This window comes from Camponotus vicinus, unplaced genomic scaffold (genome assembly GCF_025532165.1).
Source record: "Camponotus vicinus isolate PSW18456_S1 unplaced genomic scaffold, iyCamVici1.0 SCAF_7, whole genome shotgun sequence".
NCBI lineage: Eukaryota > Metazoa > Arthropoda > Insecta > Hymenoptera > Formicidae > Camponotus > Camponotus vicinus.
The window spans coordinates 7,233,045-7,249,769 of record NW_028141979.1 but is presented as its reverse complement, the minus strand read 5'-3'; the positions used below and the strand labels follow the sequence as shown (position 1 = coordinate 7,249,769).

Genomic DNA, 16,725 nt, shown 5'->3' with positions numbered 1-16,725 from the left:
ATACATAATCGTCTTGTATCAGGCGTTAGCACTCATGTTATCGACATTTGGTGCACGTAGCACGGAACAGAACCATAATTTATCGACATAGCGTGTTACCCAAAGAAGTTCCCTTCCTTAACGAAGATTTTGATCCTGCTTTTTTTACCGATAGTCCAGCGCATTCACGCTCGACTCGGATTGCATCTGTCATCATGGCTGTCATCAGGGCGCGCGCGAAGCGATATTTTAGAGACCCTGATTAGAGGGTCTCTAGATATTTACGTGGAGCGTGCACGAACGCGTAGTCGCACAAAATTGACGTGTCTTTGCGTGTTCTGGCTTGAGAGCGAGACGGGAAGACCGTGTTGTGCCAGCATGGACAAGCCACCTTACAAATTGAGCAGCGTGCTGCTCGGTCATACCGCGGACGTGCGAGCGGTGGCGACCTTCGTCGACGGGACCGTCGTGTCGGCCTCCCGGGACAAGACGGCGCGCGTATGGAAGCCGACCGGGTTGGTACTTTCTCGGAGAAAGCTCGTACGGAGTCTCCGAGAGCTCGTAACGTCCGAGTTTTCCAGCCTGTTTGCTTCAATTCTCTCAATCTTTTCATGGAGCTACGTTTCCCTCTCTGGCAGTCTTATCTAGATATTATTGCTGACTTTCCTTCGAAACGACGTCTACTTATGTTTGTTTTGAGACTAATCGTTGTCTCTTAAAAGTTGGCTTCAAAGAAAATCAGTCTTATACTTGATGAATAATATTATTCTTGTAGAGCGTGACCCTCTAATATTGATCTTAAGAGAATATTATATTTTATTATACATTTATAATGAAGATTATTGTCAGATAGTAGAATTATTATAACTATGTTTAAGTGTATTAACATCTAGAATTTTGCAGGAAGGATAACAAGTATGAGCAGAGCGCAATATTGACAGGCCACTCTAACTTTGTCAGTTCAGTATGCGTTATAAACCCATCGGCAAGAAATCCCAAAGGTTACATCATAACTGGTAGCAATGACAATACCATATGTGTTTATGTAGTGGATGAAACAGTACCAGTGCATACAATAACAGCGCATCAGAATACAGTGTGCTATCTGAGGACTGGTAAGAAGGATGATACATTTCTTTCGAGTTCCTGGGACCTCACTGCTAAGTTATGGGACGTAAAAGATTTGAGTAAACCACAGCTGAACCTCACGGGTCATACTGCCGCTGTATGGTGTGTAGCAGATTTATCAAATGGCAATATAGTGACTGGATCGGCCGATAAATTGGTAATAGTGTGGGCGAAAAATGGTTCGATACAACATAAATTAACAGGACATACAGACTGTATTCGTGACATAGTTGATATAAAAGAGGACGAGTTTTTAACGTGCGCCAACGATGCTACTATAAGGCACTGGAACGCCAAACTTGGGACCTGTTTAGGTACTTACTGTGGGCACGAGAATTATATCTATAGTATAGCAGCCACTCCAAATGGCACATATGTTTATTCGTCTGGGGAAGACAGAACTGTCAGAGTATGGTACAATGCGGAACTGAGTCAAACCATTGTTCTGCCGACGCAATCAATATGGTGTATTGAGTTGTTCTCAAATGGCGACATAGTCGCTGGAAGTTCCGACGGGGCCGTTAGAATATTTTCGTCCAATCCTGAAAGATATGCGAATTCAGAAACACTGGAAGCGTTTGAAAAGCAAGTGGCAAATACTACTCTGAATGCACAGCAAGCAATTGGAGACATCAATATAAAAGAGTTAGTCATTTTTTTTCCTTTCGAAGATAAAATAAAAATCTTTCTACTCACATTATTAATTTTAAATTTTGTGAATAGTTTACCAGATGCAAAAGTTCTTCTACAACCTGGCCAACGAGATGGCCAAACAAAAATTGTGAATGAAGGGGATGCGGTTAGAGCGTATAGTTGGTCGCAAAATGAGCAACGGTGGATAAAAATTGGCGATGTGATGGGTGCATCCGGCAGTACCGCGGCTACATCCGGAAAGCAACTTTACAATGGCATAGAATATGATTATGTTTTTTCGGTTGATATACAAGATGGCGTGCCACCTTTGAAGCTTCCATATAACAAAGATCAAGATCCCTGGCATGTTGCACAACAGTTCCTTCATGACAATAATCTCAGTCAATTATATTTAGATCAGGTATGTATTTTGAACAGCATTATTTTAATTTATCATACAATATTATTTATATAATGAATGATAAGTGTAACTTCTTTCATTATTGCTTTATTTAAAGGACAATTATAAAATAGCAAATCTGAATAAAAAGTGAAATTATTTGTATACTTTGTTTCAGGTTGCAAATTTCATAGTGAAAAATTCTGAGCCAGCTCCAGTTTTAACTACTGGATCTCAATATGTAGATCCTTTTACAGGAGAAAACAGATATGTTCCTGGATCAGGAACATCGTCTAGTACACCCAACGTTACTGTACAATCATCGATATTTAATTCTTCCAACACATCTACGTCACCTTCCTATATACCTCACTTGAGGTATTTAAAATTAGAACAAGCAAATATGTCTGCCATTTTGGGTAATTAAGTTTAAAATAATTAGAAATAACACAAGATATACAATTGTATTTTATTCTGTGTTTGTATTGTAGAAAAATTAAACGAGTTAAACGTTAAACAAGAAAGTATGTATAAAGTACCAGAGGAGAAATTAGACGCGATAGGAAAACTCGTAGGCGGTCAAGTGTCCGAGGAAGTTAAGGCCAGCGCTATTAGTGCGCTAAAGAATCTTCTAGATTGGCCGAATGATACAGTATTTCCGGCGCTAGATATAGCCAGACTCGCTGTGCTTCACAAAGAAATAAACGATCAATTGTGTACAGAGGAACTGCTGCCAGTCATACAGAGGCACATCAAATCTGATGCAACTCCGTCGAACCAAATGCTTACCTTCCGATTGATAGCCAATATGTTCCAGCATGAAAAGGGGGAAAAACTTTGTCTCGATCATCGGGATGAGATACTGAAGTCTCTGCTGGATCTGCAATCGTTTGGAAACAAAAATAATCAAGTATGTGTCATGTTAAACAATTAAAATAATTATTGAAAGAAAAGAGACCGACAAGAGTCTAAATTACATAATTAATTAATAAATGATTCAAATAAAATCGCAAATGTAAATCACTACAGTTTCATATAAACTAATCTTTTACAATATAATTGCAAATAGCGTAAGAACTGTAAATTAAAATATTTTTTTCAGATCGCAATATCGACGTACATCTTGAATCTGATCGTAGCATTAAATAAGTATAACGATATGCCTGCTAGAACGAGAGCACTGAATGTATTATTTGCCATGTTATCCCGTTTGAACGAGCCCGAAGCAATATTCAGAGCTCTAGTTGGATTGGGAACGTTATTGGCCGCTACATCAGATCCTAGTGATCGTAACGAACTAATTACTGCTGTGCGACAATCCGAAACTGCTTTAAACGTTCTTAGAACTCTATCGGAAAGCGCGACTAATCTTAGTACGACAAACAAATTAGTAAACTGTTCTAAGCAGATTATCGATTTGATTATTTAATGCGCTTACGAATGTTTGGGATACGCTCTATTCATACAACCATTATAAAAATAAATTTTAATAAAAAAGAAAAACATTGAAAAGATTATAATTAATGAAAATTATTACTTTAAAATAAAAAAAATTCTAAAAAACACTGCACTAATATATAATTTTAGTAAATGCAATTTAAAAATAAAAAGTAAGTTTGCACACATACGCATGTTTTATAGTTTGGTTATTCAATTCATAAAATATAGTAAAGGAAATAAAAATGCATTTTTGAATATATTTATCACATATTTGATTATTTAGATATGTACTATGCTCTTCCACATAATTGCAGAATGTACTCAGAAAAAAATGTGTTTATTGATTTATATGATAATTAAGACATAAAACAATTATATTTTGCGTTTGCAAAGAGATACAAAGATGTTTTTAAATAATATTATACACAATTTTTACGATTGCTCTATATAAATTAAATATCCTTTTAGAAAATCCATGTATAATTTATTAGTCAAATTATTCAGTTAAAATTGTATAAATGATACATTAACAATTTATGTCTTTAATTCAATATTGTTACAATTCATTAAGAAAAAACAACACTTTTTGCAGATATCGTTTAATGTATATGTTGACTGTTCTGAGATTAAAGTGGAACGATATATTCTTTTATCTATTTTTTAATTTAATTTTATTATTTATGAAATAAGTATAAATATTTTTAATAAATAAAGACATCAAAATTTTATATATATACATATATATATATATATATATATATATATATATATATATATATATATATATATATATAATAATAATAAGATTCAAAGAAATTTTTTACACATTCCAGATTTTATAATTGATTTTATATAGGAAGTACAAAACTATGAATTAATTAACATGATTGCAATATACGAATAAAAATTAAAATTGATACGCATCGAGATAATGGAAACTAAATTAATTATTAATATTATCATATGGCAGATATACAATGTGCGTGTAACGCATATATTTCATTTTACATTATCAAATAAACTCGGAAAATAAGAGACGAAAGTTACATGCGTGGAATGTAAATGACCTGCTTAAATGACATTGATTAATTGTAGTTCAGGTAAGATAAGTTGTATTTCTATAATGAAAATTAGTTAAAATATATATACAACGACGAATATAAAATAATAATTTATATATATAATATACATAATATTTGATTAAATTTCTCGGGCATCGCGCGCCCAGTAAACATACAACAGACAACAGTGTAATAGTAGAATATGGTTATTACATTAACGTCAAATATATATTTCCTTAATTGTATATCAATTTACTCCCGCAATAGCCAAGAGCTATTAATTACTGTATAACTCTTGCAGTTAATTATTACACGAAAAAAATAACATTCACTTGTACACTCATATTAACTTCAATTATGCTCAATGAACAGTACATGTAGTAGTACATGAAAAGGTAGTTACAGTGTCACAGGCCATTCTGGCTCGTTACGGGAATGTGAATGCATTTCTTTTCTTTTCGTTTTCTTTACAAAAATAACTTTCAATATATATCTGAGATCTGTGAGATAAACAGTGCTGATTCTCGTACAATTCAGAGTTCAATTTGGCGCACGAGTTGTTACGCAATGTACAGCTAGATGCGTTTACAATATGAATGCACAGGCCCAAAAATGTGTTCTCGTATAGAAAAGTATCTATATAAAAAATCTGAAGAGGGCTAATGTTGTTCTGATGCCAGAAATCTAATGTGCAGGAACCATTATCTTTCAGATTTCTATGTATGTAGCAATGACGACGGATTCTGATTAACAACAAAATCGACTACCGATTATTTGAAGGCGTTACTTTAATAGTGAAATTTTATTTTACTATTAAAAAAGAAAAGAGCAAATTTTAATCATTGAAACGAAATATTAAAACTAAATAAATTAAAAACTACTTTGACAGCAAATAGATCTTTTTAAAAAAATCAATCTTTTTTTACGGCAAATATTTCAAAAATATATTTACTAATATGATAGTAATGTATTCCAACTTTTTACATTTTCTCTTGCCGATTTTAACGCTTTGCATCTTGAATTGATGGAGCATGAAAATAAAAAGTAAGTAACGCCTTCACACATATCTATCATTCCGAGAATTATTGGCTCGGATATTAGTTTTCCCTAACTCCGCTTTCTATACCGGTGACAAGCCTGACTTTTCTCATGAGCAGGAGAGATTCGGAATGCCCTACAGAAATGCACTGATTTTTCTAAGATGTGTGTCCTCCCTTAAACTTAAGTTTAACTGGCATATGTACCTGAGGCGACGTGCATATACCTTTCGCGCATCTCGAAGGTGAAAATGCATTGAGGCGATTATCCTTGGTGAGATAAGTCACTTCAGTGTGTATGTCGACAAACTATGTTAAAAATTACTCTCTCGAGCTATATCTTTTATACAAACTACCAGACGAGTAAAAGATTCCGGGAGCGGATTTAAGAAACGGTCTGAAACGCACAACTTCATTTCTGCTCCGGCTTTTAAAAATTCGGAAACGTTTATTTCCGAAAGGAAATGCTCGACACTTTAGTAATATCAATGAGAATTTGCTGCGAGCAAATGATTCGATCCTTCAATGACAAAATTTTTGAAGGCCATTCTTGAAAACTGTCCGCGTAAAATTCCACTTAAATTCGCTCCTGTGTGTATATATATGTGTATATATATAGGACCTCTCTTAATTTTGTACCACGGAACTTAATATACTAAGCGGTGATGTTTATCTTCGACTATACTTGTGATTGCCTGGTGGGAATTCGTCGTTTAGAGATTACTTCGCGCATGAAATATCGCTTGCGGTAAAATAAACACAGCCTCATTAATTGAAGGATTCGGGGGAAGAAGTATTAAAATATATATATGTATATATATATATGTTTTAGAACTTTCTCTCTCTCTCTCTCTCTCTCTCTCTCTCTCTCTCTCTCTTACATACATACGTTCTTTCATTCTCTCTCTCTCTCTCTCTCTCTCTCTCTCTCTCTCTCTCGATATGATGGTACATGTTACGTCATATCTTTTCAAATACACAGTGCCTGAATCCTGATACATCTCGCATACCATTTACAATCATACACGCTAAAGATTTCTCGAAACTTGGAAGCATAATGTCAGAATTGTACAATTACGATTACGACGCAACTGTTGCACGATGAGAAATTACGGGATCTCATTTATAAAATACTTTCAGTGTCCATTGCTGCCACGACAAGTTAGAAAGGAGAATTGTAAAGTTTTCCTTTTTTTTGTTTTTCTTTTTTTACACATTTGGGCATGAAAAGTGTTATATCATCTAATCTCCCCGTAAGTCACAACACGACCGCATCATATTATCGTGATTCGACGGCGTAACGTAACGTGCCAAATCTTCGTAATTGAAAATTTCAACAAGATAGACAAGCTTCGCTGCTGCAGATATATCTCGCAGCGCATTATTATCCAACGCATAGGCTAAAGAGCTAATTGTCTAACAAAGAGATAATTTTTCTTTAATATATTTTCTTTTTGAAGCATATATTAATCCTCTCATTCCTATATTATAAATTTTGTCGAAAATTTATTCGTATATTTACTACAATAAGCAGTTATAATCACGTAATAATATTAAAGCTTAATAAAAAGAAATCTTTAGAAATGATTTCATAAATTCTTAACCCGTTGTAGTATGTATAATTACTGAATATGATGAATATTGAATGATGCTGCGTATTTCTAAAAGTTAATTTTTTCAAAAGAATTCAACTTGTAATGAGAATTTAAATAATTTACATTTAATTTATCGTTAATTTGTAACGTTGTATAATCATTTTAGGAATGAGAGGCTCGACGGGAAGAAACAAGAAAAGGGAGGAAGAAAAGTGCCGGTGTAATAACTAACTTTGGATGCCTCTAATAGAGCTACGTACATCTTAGCATTTGCCGAACGTGTATCTAACATCCTACTCTATCTGGAGATATACCGGAAGCAAAGATGAAAGAGAGGGCCGAATTTCGATGCTCGTCTCTCACGTGTCAGAATGATAAAGCGCGTTATCGTAACCACCCTTCAATCAGGATTTTTCCTCTAAGGAGACGCGTGTGACGGAGGGACCTAAAATTTGTATTGGGTCCCCCCAGGCCCGTCTCATTCGGCCGGAGTGCTCGCTGCCCATCTGTCGAACTCGATTCCCGAATCAGGACTGAGGCCCAGATCGATGGGACTCAGGAAGCTGGGCGCCGGACAATTGCAGGGCCCATCAGGCCGACACGCCCCGATACACCTCTGATCATTGTTCTTGTTACTTTGCCGATCTCCCCCTCGATCCCTCAACTCCCTCTCGAAGCTGTGCAACTGTTCCATAAAGTGAAAATTCGGTGCGACGTTGGACTTTCTACTACGTACTAGGTTGAAAGCGTCGTTCAGGCTGAGGCTGCACTTGTGCATGAGATAAGCCACGGTGATCGTGACAGACCGTGATACTCCGGCCAAACAATGAACCAGCACTCCCTTGTCTGAGCTCCGTGCTTCTTCTGAAAAATATCGCGATTTTAATCCCGCAATCATAAATTTGATCAATTGCCGTAAATATAACATTTATTATTTTTTTTTGACATTATTAAATGTAAAAGATGTAAGCTTATTTTATTTTCCAAAGTTTATATAACGCGAAGCGATCTCTCGAATAAATCAATAGAAAGAGAGATATTTGTTGAAATATTGAGATATAACGCTATTCTCTTTGATTATTATTCAATTAATATTATATACATGTAATATAAAATTAATTATTAACCACTATCAACTGTATGTTATATTTGTGAATATTTAATATTAATTAACTTGAAAATTGTATATGAATATGTGTGTGTTTGTAGGCAATAAAAACATGCCAAGGAAAACAATGTATGTCACGACAAATTTGTGTAAATGACGATAACAAAGGGCAGCCGGATTGCCAAGAGTGAAGTGTGTCGAGACAGTCAAAAGTGCCAGACCGGCTCAATAGCAATGCCAAGCCTCGCCATTCAGACTTAAGTATAGCTCTCGGCCTAACCGGACATCCGTTGTTTAATTGTCTAGCACGGTTTGCCCGCCACGTGGGAAAGTTTCTATTTAGGCGAACCTATTTATAAGAATGCCCCTTTCAGAAGTTGGGCGCGCGGGGACTTTCTTAAACAGGAAATCCTGTTTAAGAAGCGCGGTTCGAACTGAGAATTTTTGACGCAGAAAAAGCTCGCGTTTCTTACACACTGTAATGAAATGATAGGCATAAATTGTATTGTAAAGCAAAAATAACAAAGGAAAAAAGGAAAATCTCTCTTATTAATACAGGACAAAATTACATGTGTGTCATAATTACATTAATCATCGATATATTTATGTAATTGTATACAAAAACTCTTTCATATATAAATTCCTTTTGTGTATTCATAAAAAATCTCTTTTATTACATATCTTTTGATAGATGCAAAATATTTATGGTTATTGCTGAACCTCGCGTGAGTGAGAAATTAATTTACATTATAAAAAGCAATCGCGCATTGGAATATAATGAACTCCAGGAAAACACGATGACGAAACATCCATTGAAGAGAGAATAAACGTATCGTGTATGAGACGCTAATTAATAACTGAGGATTTCTTTTTCCGAGAAACGTTTACTTTCCTTTTGCTTCTTTTGCTCTCGTGCGTTTCATGCGACGTTTAAAAAAAAAAGGATATTTTTTTCTTTCAAACATGCTTACCAAGAAAACGATTTATTTTATAAGTAATGTTTCTTTTTAAATCTTAAGATCAAGTGGAATAAAGATATGCATGTATATTTATTTCTTAGCTTGTAATATTATATTTACGACATTTTTAATAAAAATTATCCGAGGCACGCTGTCACTTACCTATGAACTGAATCGCCTGCGGAAAGAAACTAGCCAAATTCTGACTCCAGTGATCACTTATTGGTATCTGCATGTACTTTATTAATCCGGCGCTTTCAAACACATTTGGTAAATCCGGTGTCACATTGAGTATATACTGTATCCTGTGCCGCGCTAAAGCCTCACGATCCTCGCTATTAGCCGCGTTACCGAGATACAAATGAGGTAAAATTTCCACGGGAAAATCTTTATCTTCCTCGGGACCTGGAATATAATACCAGAAATTTAATACCGTTATACCGTGTTATTTTTTACTATTATGCGCCGTTATTGTATTATGATATTCATGCATTATATTATTTTTCATTACTATGCATTATCGTTACACAATTCTCGTCAATTACATGCAAGAATACATGCTCTGAGAATGTTTACACTCACCGACTGAATCGCATGTGCTGTCACTATCAGAATCCGAATAGGACCTAGTCGGCGGAGTGGATATCCGAAGGGATCTAAGGCCCATTAATTCGCCATCATTATTGTCCTGACCTGGGGCACGTTCATTATTAGCTTGACTACCTTCACACCATTCTGGATATCTATCTCTGAATGCTCCAAAACCATCTACAAACAAACATATAACAATAATTATTTACATAAAACCAAGTTGAGATTTTTATCTAAAACAGTAAAAAATTTTACACACACTGTTCTATTTATATAAAATAATCTCTATAATATTGCATATATAAAATTTCTCTATTCAAGATATAACAATTTTATATAATTTCATTTCATTTTTTTATATAATTTAAAAAAAAATTTCTAAAATTTATTAATTTTAATTTCTAAATTTCTAAATTTATTAATTTATAAAATTTTCATATATATAATTGTTATTATTATTCTCACTGTATTATCATAAGCAAAGTATTTAATTTCTGGCTCATTTATTAATAATAGGCTTATTGAAAATATTGTGTCAGCGGATTAATAAATTTGGAAATTAAGTCTCTCAAAATTATATGAGAAATAAAACTATTATATTATATCTTGAACAGAAAAATTTTATATATAATATTATAGAGATCATTATATATATTAAATAGATGCTAACAATTATTTAAAAAAAATTTTATATTTTTTTTGAAAAAGGAAAATATGATGTACACAAATATGCAATTTTTATTTTCTTTTATATATATTTTTAAGTATTTATTGTTTTTGTATTCATTTTGAATAAATATATATATAATTAGTAAATTGCTTGTGTCAAATAAAACATTGAATGGCTAGTCTTATCTAGAGGCTTGATAAAGGCAGGGTATAGAATTAAGTGTCTGGTTCTACTGGAATGCCTCCCACATAAATCAATATTTCATTCACAACCAGTCTCTGTGCTTCAGCTGTTACTTCTGAAAGCCTTCCATACCACTATTACCATTCCTATCTATGCATGTATGTATGTGTGTGTGTGTGACAAACAAAATAATATGGATGCTGAGTTATAATTAGCAAATATTGTGTGATGCAGTTAAATTTAAAAACCTTTGTCAAACAAACTATACAAACTAAACTAATTATGCCAAAAAATTGGCATTATAATGATAATTTGACAATAATCTGAATATTAATATTATACATTTATAACAGGTAATATTGATCATACATGTTTATAACAAGTAATATTGATATTGATACCAATATTGTATATTTGTAATGCTTTCAAATCTATATTTATGTACAATCACATTAAAGAGCAAACCAATGAAAACATTCTAGTCCAGACATGACAACTTGATGTATGTTTAAGTATCCAACTATTAATTGATCTTAGAGGACAAATGATCCGAATAGAAACTGAACTGCTGTCAATAAAAATTTGCTGTCGTATAAAAATGCATTCTCACCAATTAAAATGGCAACATTGCCACCGCTGCTTTTAAGTCTCCGGCTCAAAACTTGTATCGTTTCACCCTGATGGCCCGCAGGATCTGTAGAGTCACCGATTAGTACAAATGTCCCTCTACTGCTTTCATCTCCGCACAGAAACACCTGCACTCTGTTTCTCAGATCTAAGCACCTTATCGTGGACAAGAGGTCCACTTTACCAGCAGCCAATCTTCGCAGCATGATGCTGGGTATGGCCAGAGGTACGGAGCCTCTTATATGAGCATCAGAGAAGTCAGAGTGTGCTCTGCAATCTAGAATAAGAAGCTTGTTGGGGCCGTTCTGCGACCTGAGCTCTCTGAACAACCATTCTGGATCCAGAAGATCCTCCTCCATCGCACCGCCGCTGCCTGGCATCTTATATTCTTCTATTCCCTCAAGTGGACAGTGCTCGTCGAGTCTTGCCCCGCGAAAAGCAAGCTCCCAAGCTCAATGATCTCTCCCTCGATCACTGAGAATTGTCTCTCTCGCAAGGATAAACTGTCGAGCCCCTCGAGCATCCAAGTCCTGTCACTTCTGGACACTGCACCTCCGCGAGAAACGATACGAGGCGACGTGACATTGTCAGGGCGTCATCGTTCTGCCACGACGATCGCTCCAACGACGATCCTCGCTCGTCGTCACCCTAGAAGTCTCCAGGTACCGACACATGGATTCCACGATCGCACGGCCAGCCGACTCGAAGCTGCGCCCGTCGCCCATCGGAACCCAGGAAGTCGTCAGCCTCTTCGCGCGTCCTCCACGACGTCCAGTCGACGGAGTTTATGTACATAAAAGCGCGCGCGCGCCCCTCTGACCCGTAGTGGCTGGCCAGATCCGCGTCCACGCGTCTACTACGATGAACGCTCTCCTGGATACGACGAGATGGCACTTGGAATCGGGCAGCGGAACGCGTTCCCCGATGACCTCCTCATCCGGACGAAGCAACGTTCACCCGTCGACGGCGCGGCCCGACGAGTTCTCACGCGTTGCCATCATTTCCTGCGACACTACACTACCGCATATGTGTGTGAGTCTACTCCGCCTCCTTCTCCTTCTCCTCGTCCTCCTCCTCTCTCGGAGCCGTTGCCGCCACCACCGCCGTTACCACCACCATCACCACTCTCGCCGCCGCCGCCGTCGTCCTCGTCCTCGTCCTCGTCCTCGTCCTCGTCGTCGTCGTCGTCGTCCTCGTCCTCGTCGCCGCCAGGTCGTCCCGGTTATCGATCCCTCGGTGAATCAAGACGACGCGTCCAATGAACGGCACGGCTGCTGCAGAAGGTTCACGCTCGCCGTTGAAGAGACGCATGTCCACCTCGCTCTATCTTAACCCTCGGCGCTCGCGCTCGCGCGAGCTCGCTCTGTCGTCGCGACGCGCCAACAACGGTGGTGCCATCCTTGTCGCTCGCTCGCTCGCTCGCGCTCTCGCTCCTGCCTTCAGAGCGTAGCTCGAGCTGACGGACGGACGGCCCGCGCTCCTCCGTTTCCGTATCCGTCCGATCGTTGGAAACGCGAGACGTCAGTTTCCCTCTGTCCTCCTCCCCTCGCTTCGCTTCTCACCTCGTCGACTCCTCCGACAGCGAGCTCCGAGGTCCGAGATCCCCGTCGACGGGTTTCCCCGATTCCGAGGAAGAAGAAGAGAGTCGATGGCGTCAACTTTGACAAGTACGTGAAAGACTTTTTCTCTCTCTCTCTCTCTCTATCTCTCTCTTCGTTTACGCGATACACTCTCGCCCGCCACAGGCCACACCTTATCTCGAGCGTCCGTCCGTCGAGAGTCAATCGAGAATGGAGCGAAACGGGCGCTCGGCGCGTCGCGCCAAGGGCGGGAGACGCGCGGACGCGCGGCGCGATTCGTCGGCGGTCACGTGAGCCCGCGCGGCCGGCCAATCGCCGCGCGCGCTGACGTCAGTTCATTGACAAAAGATGTTTTCATTAACGAGGCGTGGGTAGTGGATGTGTCGGGGGTCGGTGCTGACTGAGCCGTCGTTGAAGCGGCTCGGAGTGGCCTCGCGCGGCGGAGGGGGAGGGGGGGACGCGCGGGAGGGAGCGCGCGGCACCGTGCGTTACACGCGCGCTCTCTCACGCGTGCGTGGGCGCGTATTATCGTGAGACAAGGAGAGAGCCCTCTCGTTGCGACACGCACGCACACCCGCGTGCACGTGCTGCTCGTCGACAGGGCCGAACACGACGGTGTCCCGTCACCCCTGCGTCGATGTTGGTGCGATTCCACTTCTCCCTCTCTCTCTCTCTCTCTCTCTTTCCCTCTGGCTCGCGATAGAATCGATATCACTATATTTTTCTATCATCTATCTGTTTGTCATGTAAGAGTACACGTCACGATTTCCTCTTTGTATTCACGTCGAATCGTGTTTTCGATTAGACGACAATTGTAGTAATATTGTATTTATTTGCTCTTTATCCGGGATCTATTTATTATGTATTTATTTGGATATCGAAGTCGGGAGTTGCATTTATTTTGGTTGTAAATATAGTAATTTTTATCAGGACGTCTCTTCCCGTTTCCGATCGATAAGCCGCGATATCGCGTGCTGCACGATTGTGTAATTCTATCGACGTTCTCGCGTAGTACGCCTAAAGTCCATGCAGCGCACGTAGTACTATATACTCGAGTAACGATTTCTCATTTGTATGACAAAACAATGACCTCACGGGATCGATCCTGGCTGTGTCTTGCACGGAAGAATGCATATAGATGCTTTTAATATAAGTTTGTGCTATTAAGTTTATTAATGTGTGATATAAACGCGTCGTTTTGGACGTTGCAAAATTTTATGACGCAACGATTTCCTATAATATATAATGATTAAATGATTAATACGCAAGAATAAAAGCGCGAGATGTATAAAATAGAATGAAAATATTTTTGTTTAGATTATCAAGTTTAAAAAATTAAGAATTCCTCATATTTATTTATCAAATAAAAAAGAAGGAAACGCGATATAAATACATATGGAGCACAAAACGATTTAAGGAAAAGCTACAAAGCACGGTGTAAATTTTGCAATGTAAAATGTAGAAAATTTTGTGATTCTAGTGACGTTATTATATCGAATGACTGAGAGTCTCGATAATATAAATAGTCCATTAATTCATGCGCTGAAACATATCGAATTATTAATTGAAATGTATTGCAATTACAATATATTACAATATATATTACCCGGGAATACATTATCTCCGACAAATGAACGTAAAGTCTCGTCATAAATTGCAAAATGTCAGATCTCTATATAATTATTCAAACTTTATTGTCCATTATCACGGAATAACGTACAGGTATTAACAGGTAGTAATAAACACGCTTGACGTACACGTGTAATGTTTCTCTTATTGAAATAATTAATTCGCGTAACAAAATTATCCGAACGATGTTGCGATTCAATAATCGAAATAATCGAAAAAATCGCAATTATTGACTAATTTCAAACGGATCCAAGACTCTTGACTTTGGAGAATAATTAACAATGTAAAATTGAAATTTTTCTGCAGAGGTAGATTACGGATTAAATAACTGCGAATTAAATAAATAATCAAGTTTCGATGGGAGAAAGATCCCCTCGTCGGACGCGCGTCTCGTGTCTACGATCACGTTTACGCGGCTCGTAAGGGCTCGACATAAATCACGCGGGGGAGGACGCGCCGTCGAATGATACGGCCTTGGCCCTTACCGTTTACGCGAAGCGCCTGTCCTCCGTTCATCGCGCTCGGCTCGATTCGGTCCGCTCTCGCTCACCCTCGCTCACTCATCCGTTCGTTCTTCCTCTCTCTCTCTTCCCTCGCGCAAGAGGGGACGACAGCCTATCAGACGGCCGTGCGGGACAGGCGTGGGTCGGCATTCCATTCATTTGGGCGGCTGTCGTTGAAGATTTTCGCGTTCGATCGCGCGGCCGCCGCTTTATCGCGCTACCCCCTCGCGGGGGGGGGGGGAGCGGGGGGGAGCACGAGGGTGAAAGAGAGGCGACGTGGAGGGGGAGGGTGAAGGCTGGAAGGCGCGAGGGTAGAGGGAAACGGGACGGAGAGGGAGCGAGGGTTGAAACAGGGCGTGAAGCGTGGCAGGGGGAGAGGGGGGCGGGGAGGGGAGAGGGGAAGGTCGGGAAAGGGCCGCGGGCGTTTGTGACCTTCCGCGGGTATCCGACGCGTGCCGACGAATTGGATTCGATCCGCGTGGGTGCCGGATAAGGTGAGCACCCGGCACCGCTCGTCCTGTCGCGCGCGCGCGCACCCCCGCCCGCCCCCTCCTCCCCCTAGGGTTCGCCCTAACGTCAATAATGCCCGGAGTTGCGGAGGCTTTAACGTTAAAGCAGACGAGAGGGGCTGCCGGCCTCGTGTCGCGAGAGCCGAAATTTCCGAATCCAGCGACTTGCCTCGACGTCATTTCCGGCTTCCATCGACTCGCGTATTTTTGAAATTTATCTGCGAAATCCATCGAAAGGTGCGCACGCACACGTGACGGGACGCGGGAGAGAAATTTGCGACCTTCCGCAATCTCGACTTTCTCCGAAAAGTCTCCGACCTGTGCTCGATAGTTTACATAATTCACGTTTCTCATCGCTGGAAAAAGTCGAAGCCAATCGACCTGACTCGTACAAAATTACACCTCTAATTTTAACGGGTCGAAAATACCGGCGGTCGTCTGTCACGTTTTTGCCCTTTCTTCTTTATATAGCTGTTAAAATTTTATAATTTATCAGGACCGATATATATGGAAGATGTAAAAATATATTAGTTTTATAGTTGTATAATTTATGCTACTTTTACCGTACGTTCCTTTCCAATTTTAGCCCCGTAAAATTATTTTCCTGTTCCATATAATATGGAAGATAGAATCTTCAAAGGAGCTTTTAGAAATTATACATATGCATCTTGATACAAATCTAGCTACGAGGAAATGCCAAGTCCATCTGAAAACGCTTACGTTACGCAAATTACATCTAGGTATGGCTATTATACAGGTATTCGCGCATCTAAATCTCTCGCAACAATGTCCAGAGCAACGTTTGATGCGTCACAATGAAATGCGTGGGAGTTGAGCATAGGAATTTTAGATGGAAATAGTGGAGCAAGGCACGGCTAATTACGAGACACGATTATTATCCTTTTTTTTACGTTACATTTTACACTCGCACTCTCGACGTAGCCTATATCGGAACAGTCGGTTACGGGACTCGCAATTAAAGATTAACGGAAGAGACCGGATACGTGGGCGACTCGCGGCTTTGTTGGTACACGACGAAAGGTCTTGCACGATGAATTAGTAAATGGATACGATGTTGGAAAGTGTTATGCAA

The 16,725-nt window shown here is 39.1% G+C and overlaps 2 protein-coding genes and 1 long non-coding RNA gene across 5 annotated transcripts in view; 2 read left to right on the top strand and 1 right to left on the bottom strand.

Moving 5' to 3' along the window:
• The first annotated feature begins 181 nt into the window (after window positions 1–181).
• Window positions 182–4,308, top strand: Plap (phospholipase A2 activator protein). The gene is made up of 6 exons (XM_083104586.1): window positions 182–494; window positions 883–1,752; window positions 1,831–2,161; window positions 2,319–2,559; window positions 2,632–3,050; window positions 3,243–4,308. The coding sequence occupies exons 1-6, from the start codon at window positions 358–360 to the stop codon at window positions 3,567–3,569; spliced, it is 2,325 nt and encodes a 774-aa protein (XP_082960712.1). The 5' UTR covers window positions 182–357; the 3' UTR covers window positions 3,570–4,308.
• Window positions 4,309–4,412: 104 nt separating this feature from the next.
• Window positions 4,413–13,229, bottom strand: Mkp3 (Mitogen-activated protein kinase phosphatase 3). The gene is made up of 4 exons (XM_083104691.1): window positions 11,395–13,229; window positions 9,923–10,108; window positions 9,503–9,745; window positions 4,413–8,137 (listed from the first exon to the last, which is right to left on the bottom strand). Exons 1-4 carry the CDS (start codon window positions 11,789–11,791, stop codon window positions 7,752–7,754), a joined length of 1,212 nt encoding a protein of 403 aa, XP_082960817.1. The 5' UTR covers window positions 11,792–13,229; the 3' UTR covers window positions 4,413–7,751.
• LOC145974696 (uncharacterized) overlaps window positions 12,158–16,725 on the top strand; it is a 34,676-nt gene continuing 30,108 nt past the window's right edge. For 2 of the 3 annotated variants that reach the window (XR_014439766.1, XR_014439767.1), the window contains exon 1: window positions 12,158–13,078. This is a non-coding gene — a long non-coding RNA (uncharacterized LOC145974696). The remainder of the gene's footprint in view (window positions 13,079–16,725) is intronic. The other variant, XR_014439765.1, reaches the window with a different exon arrangement.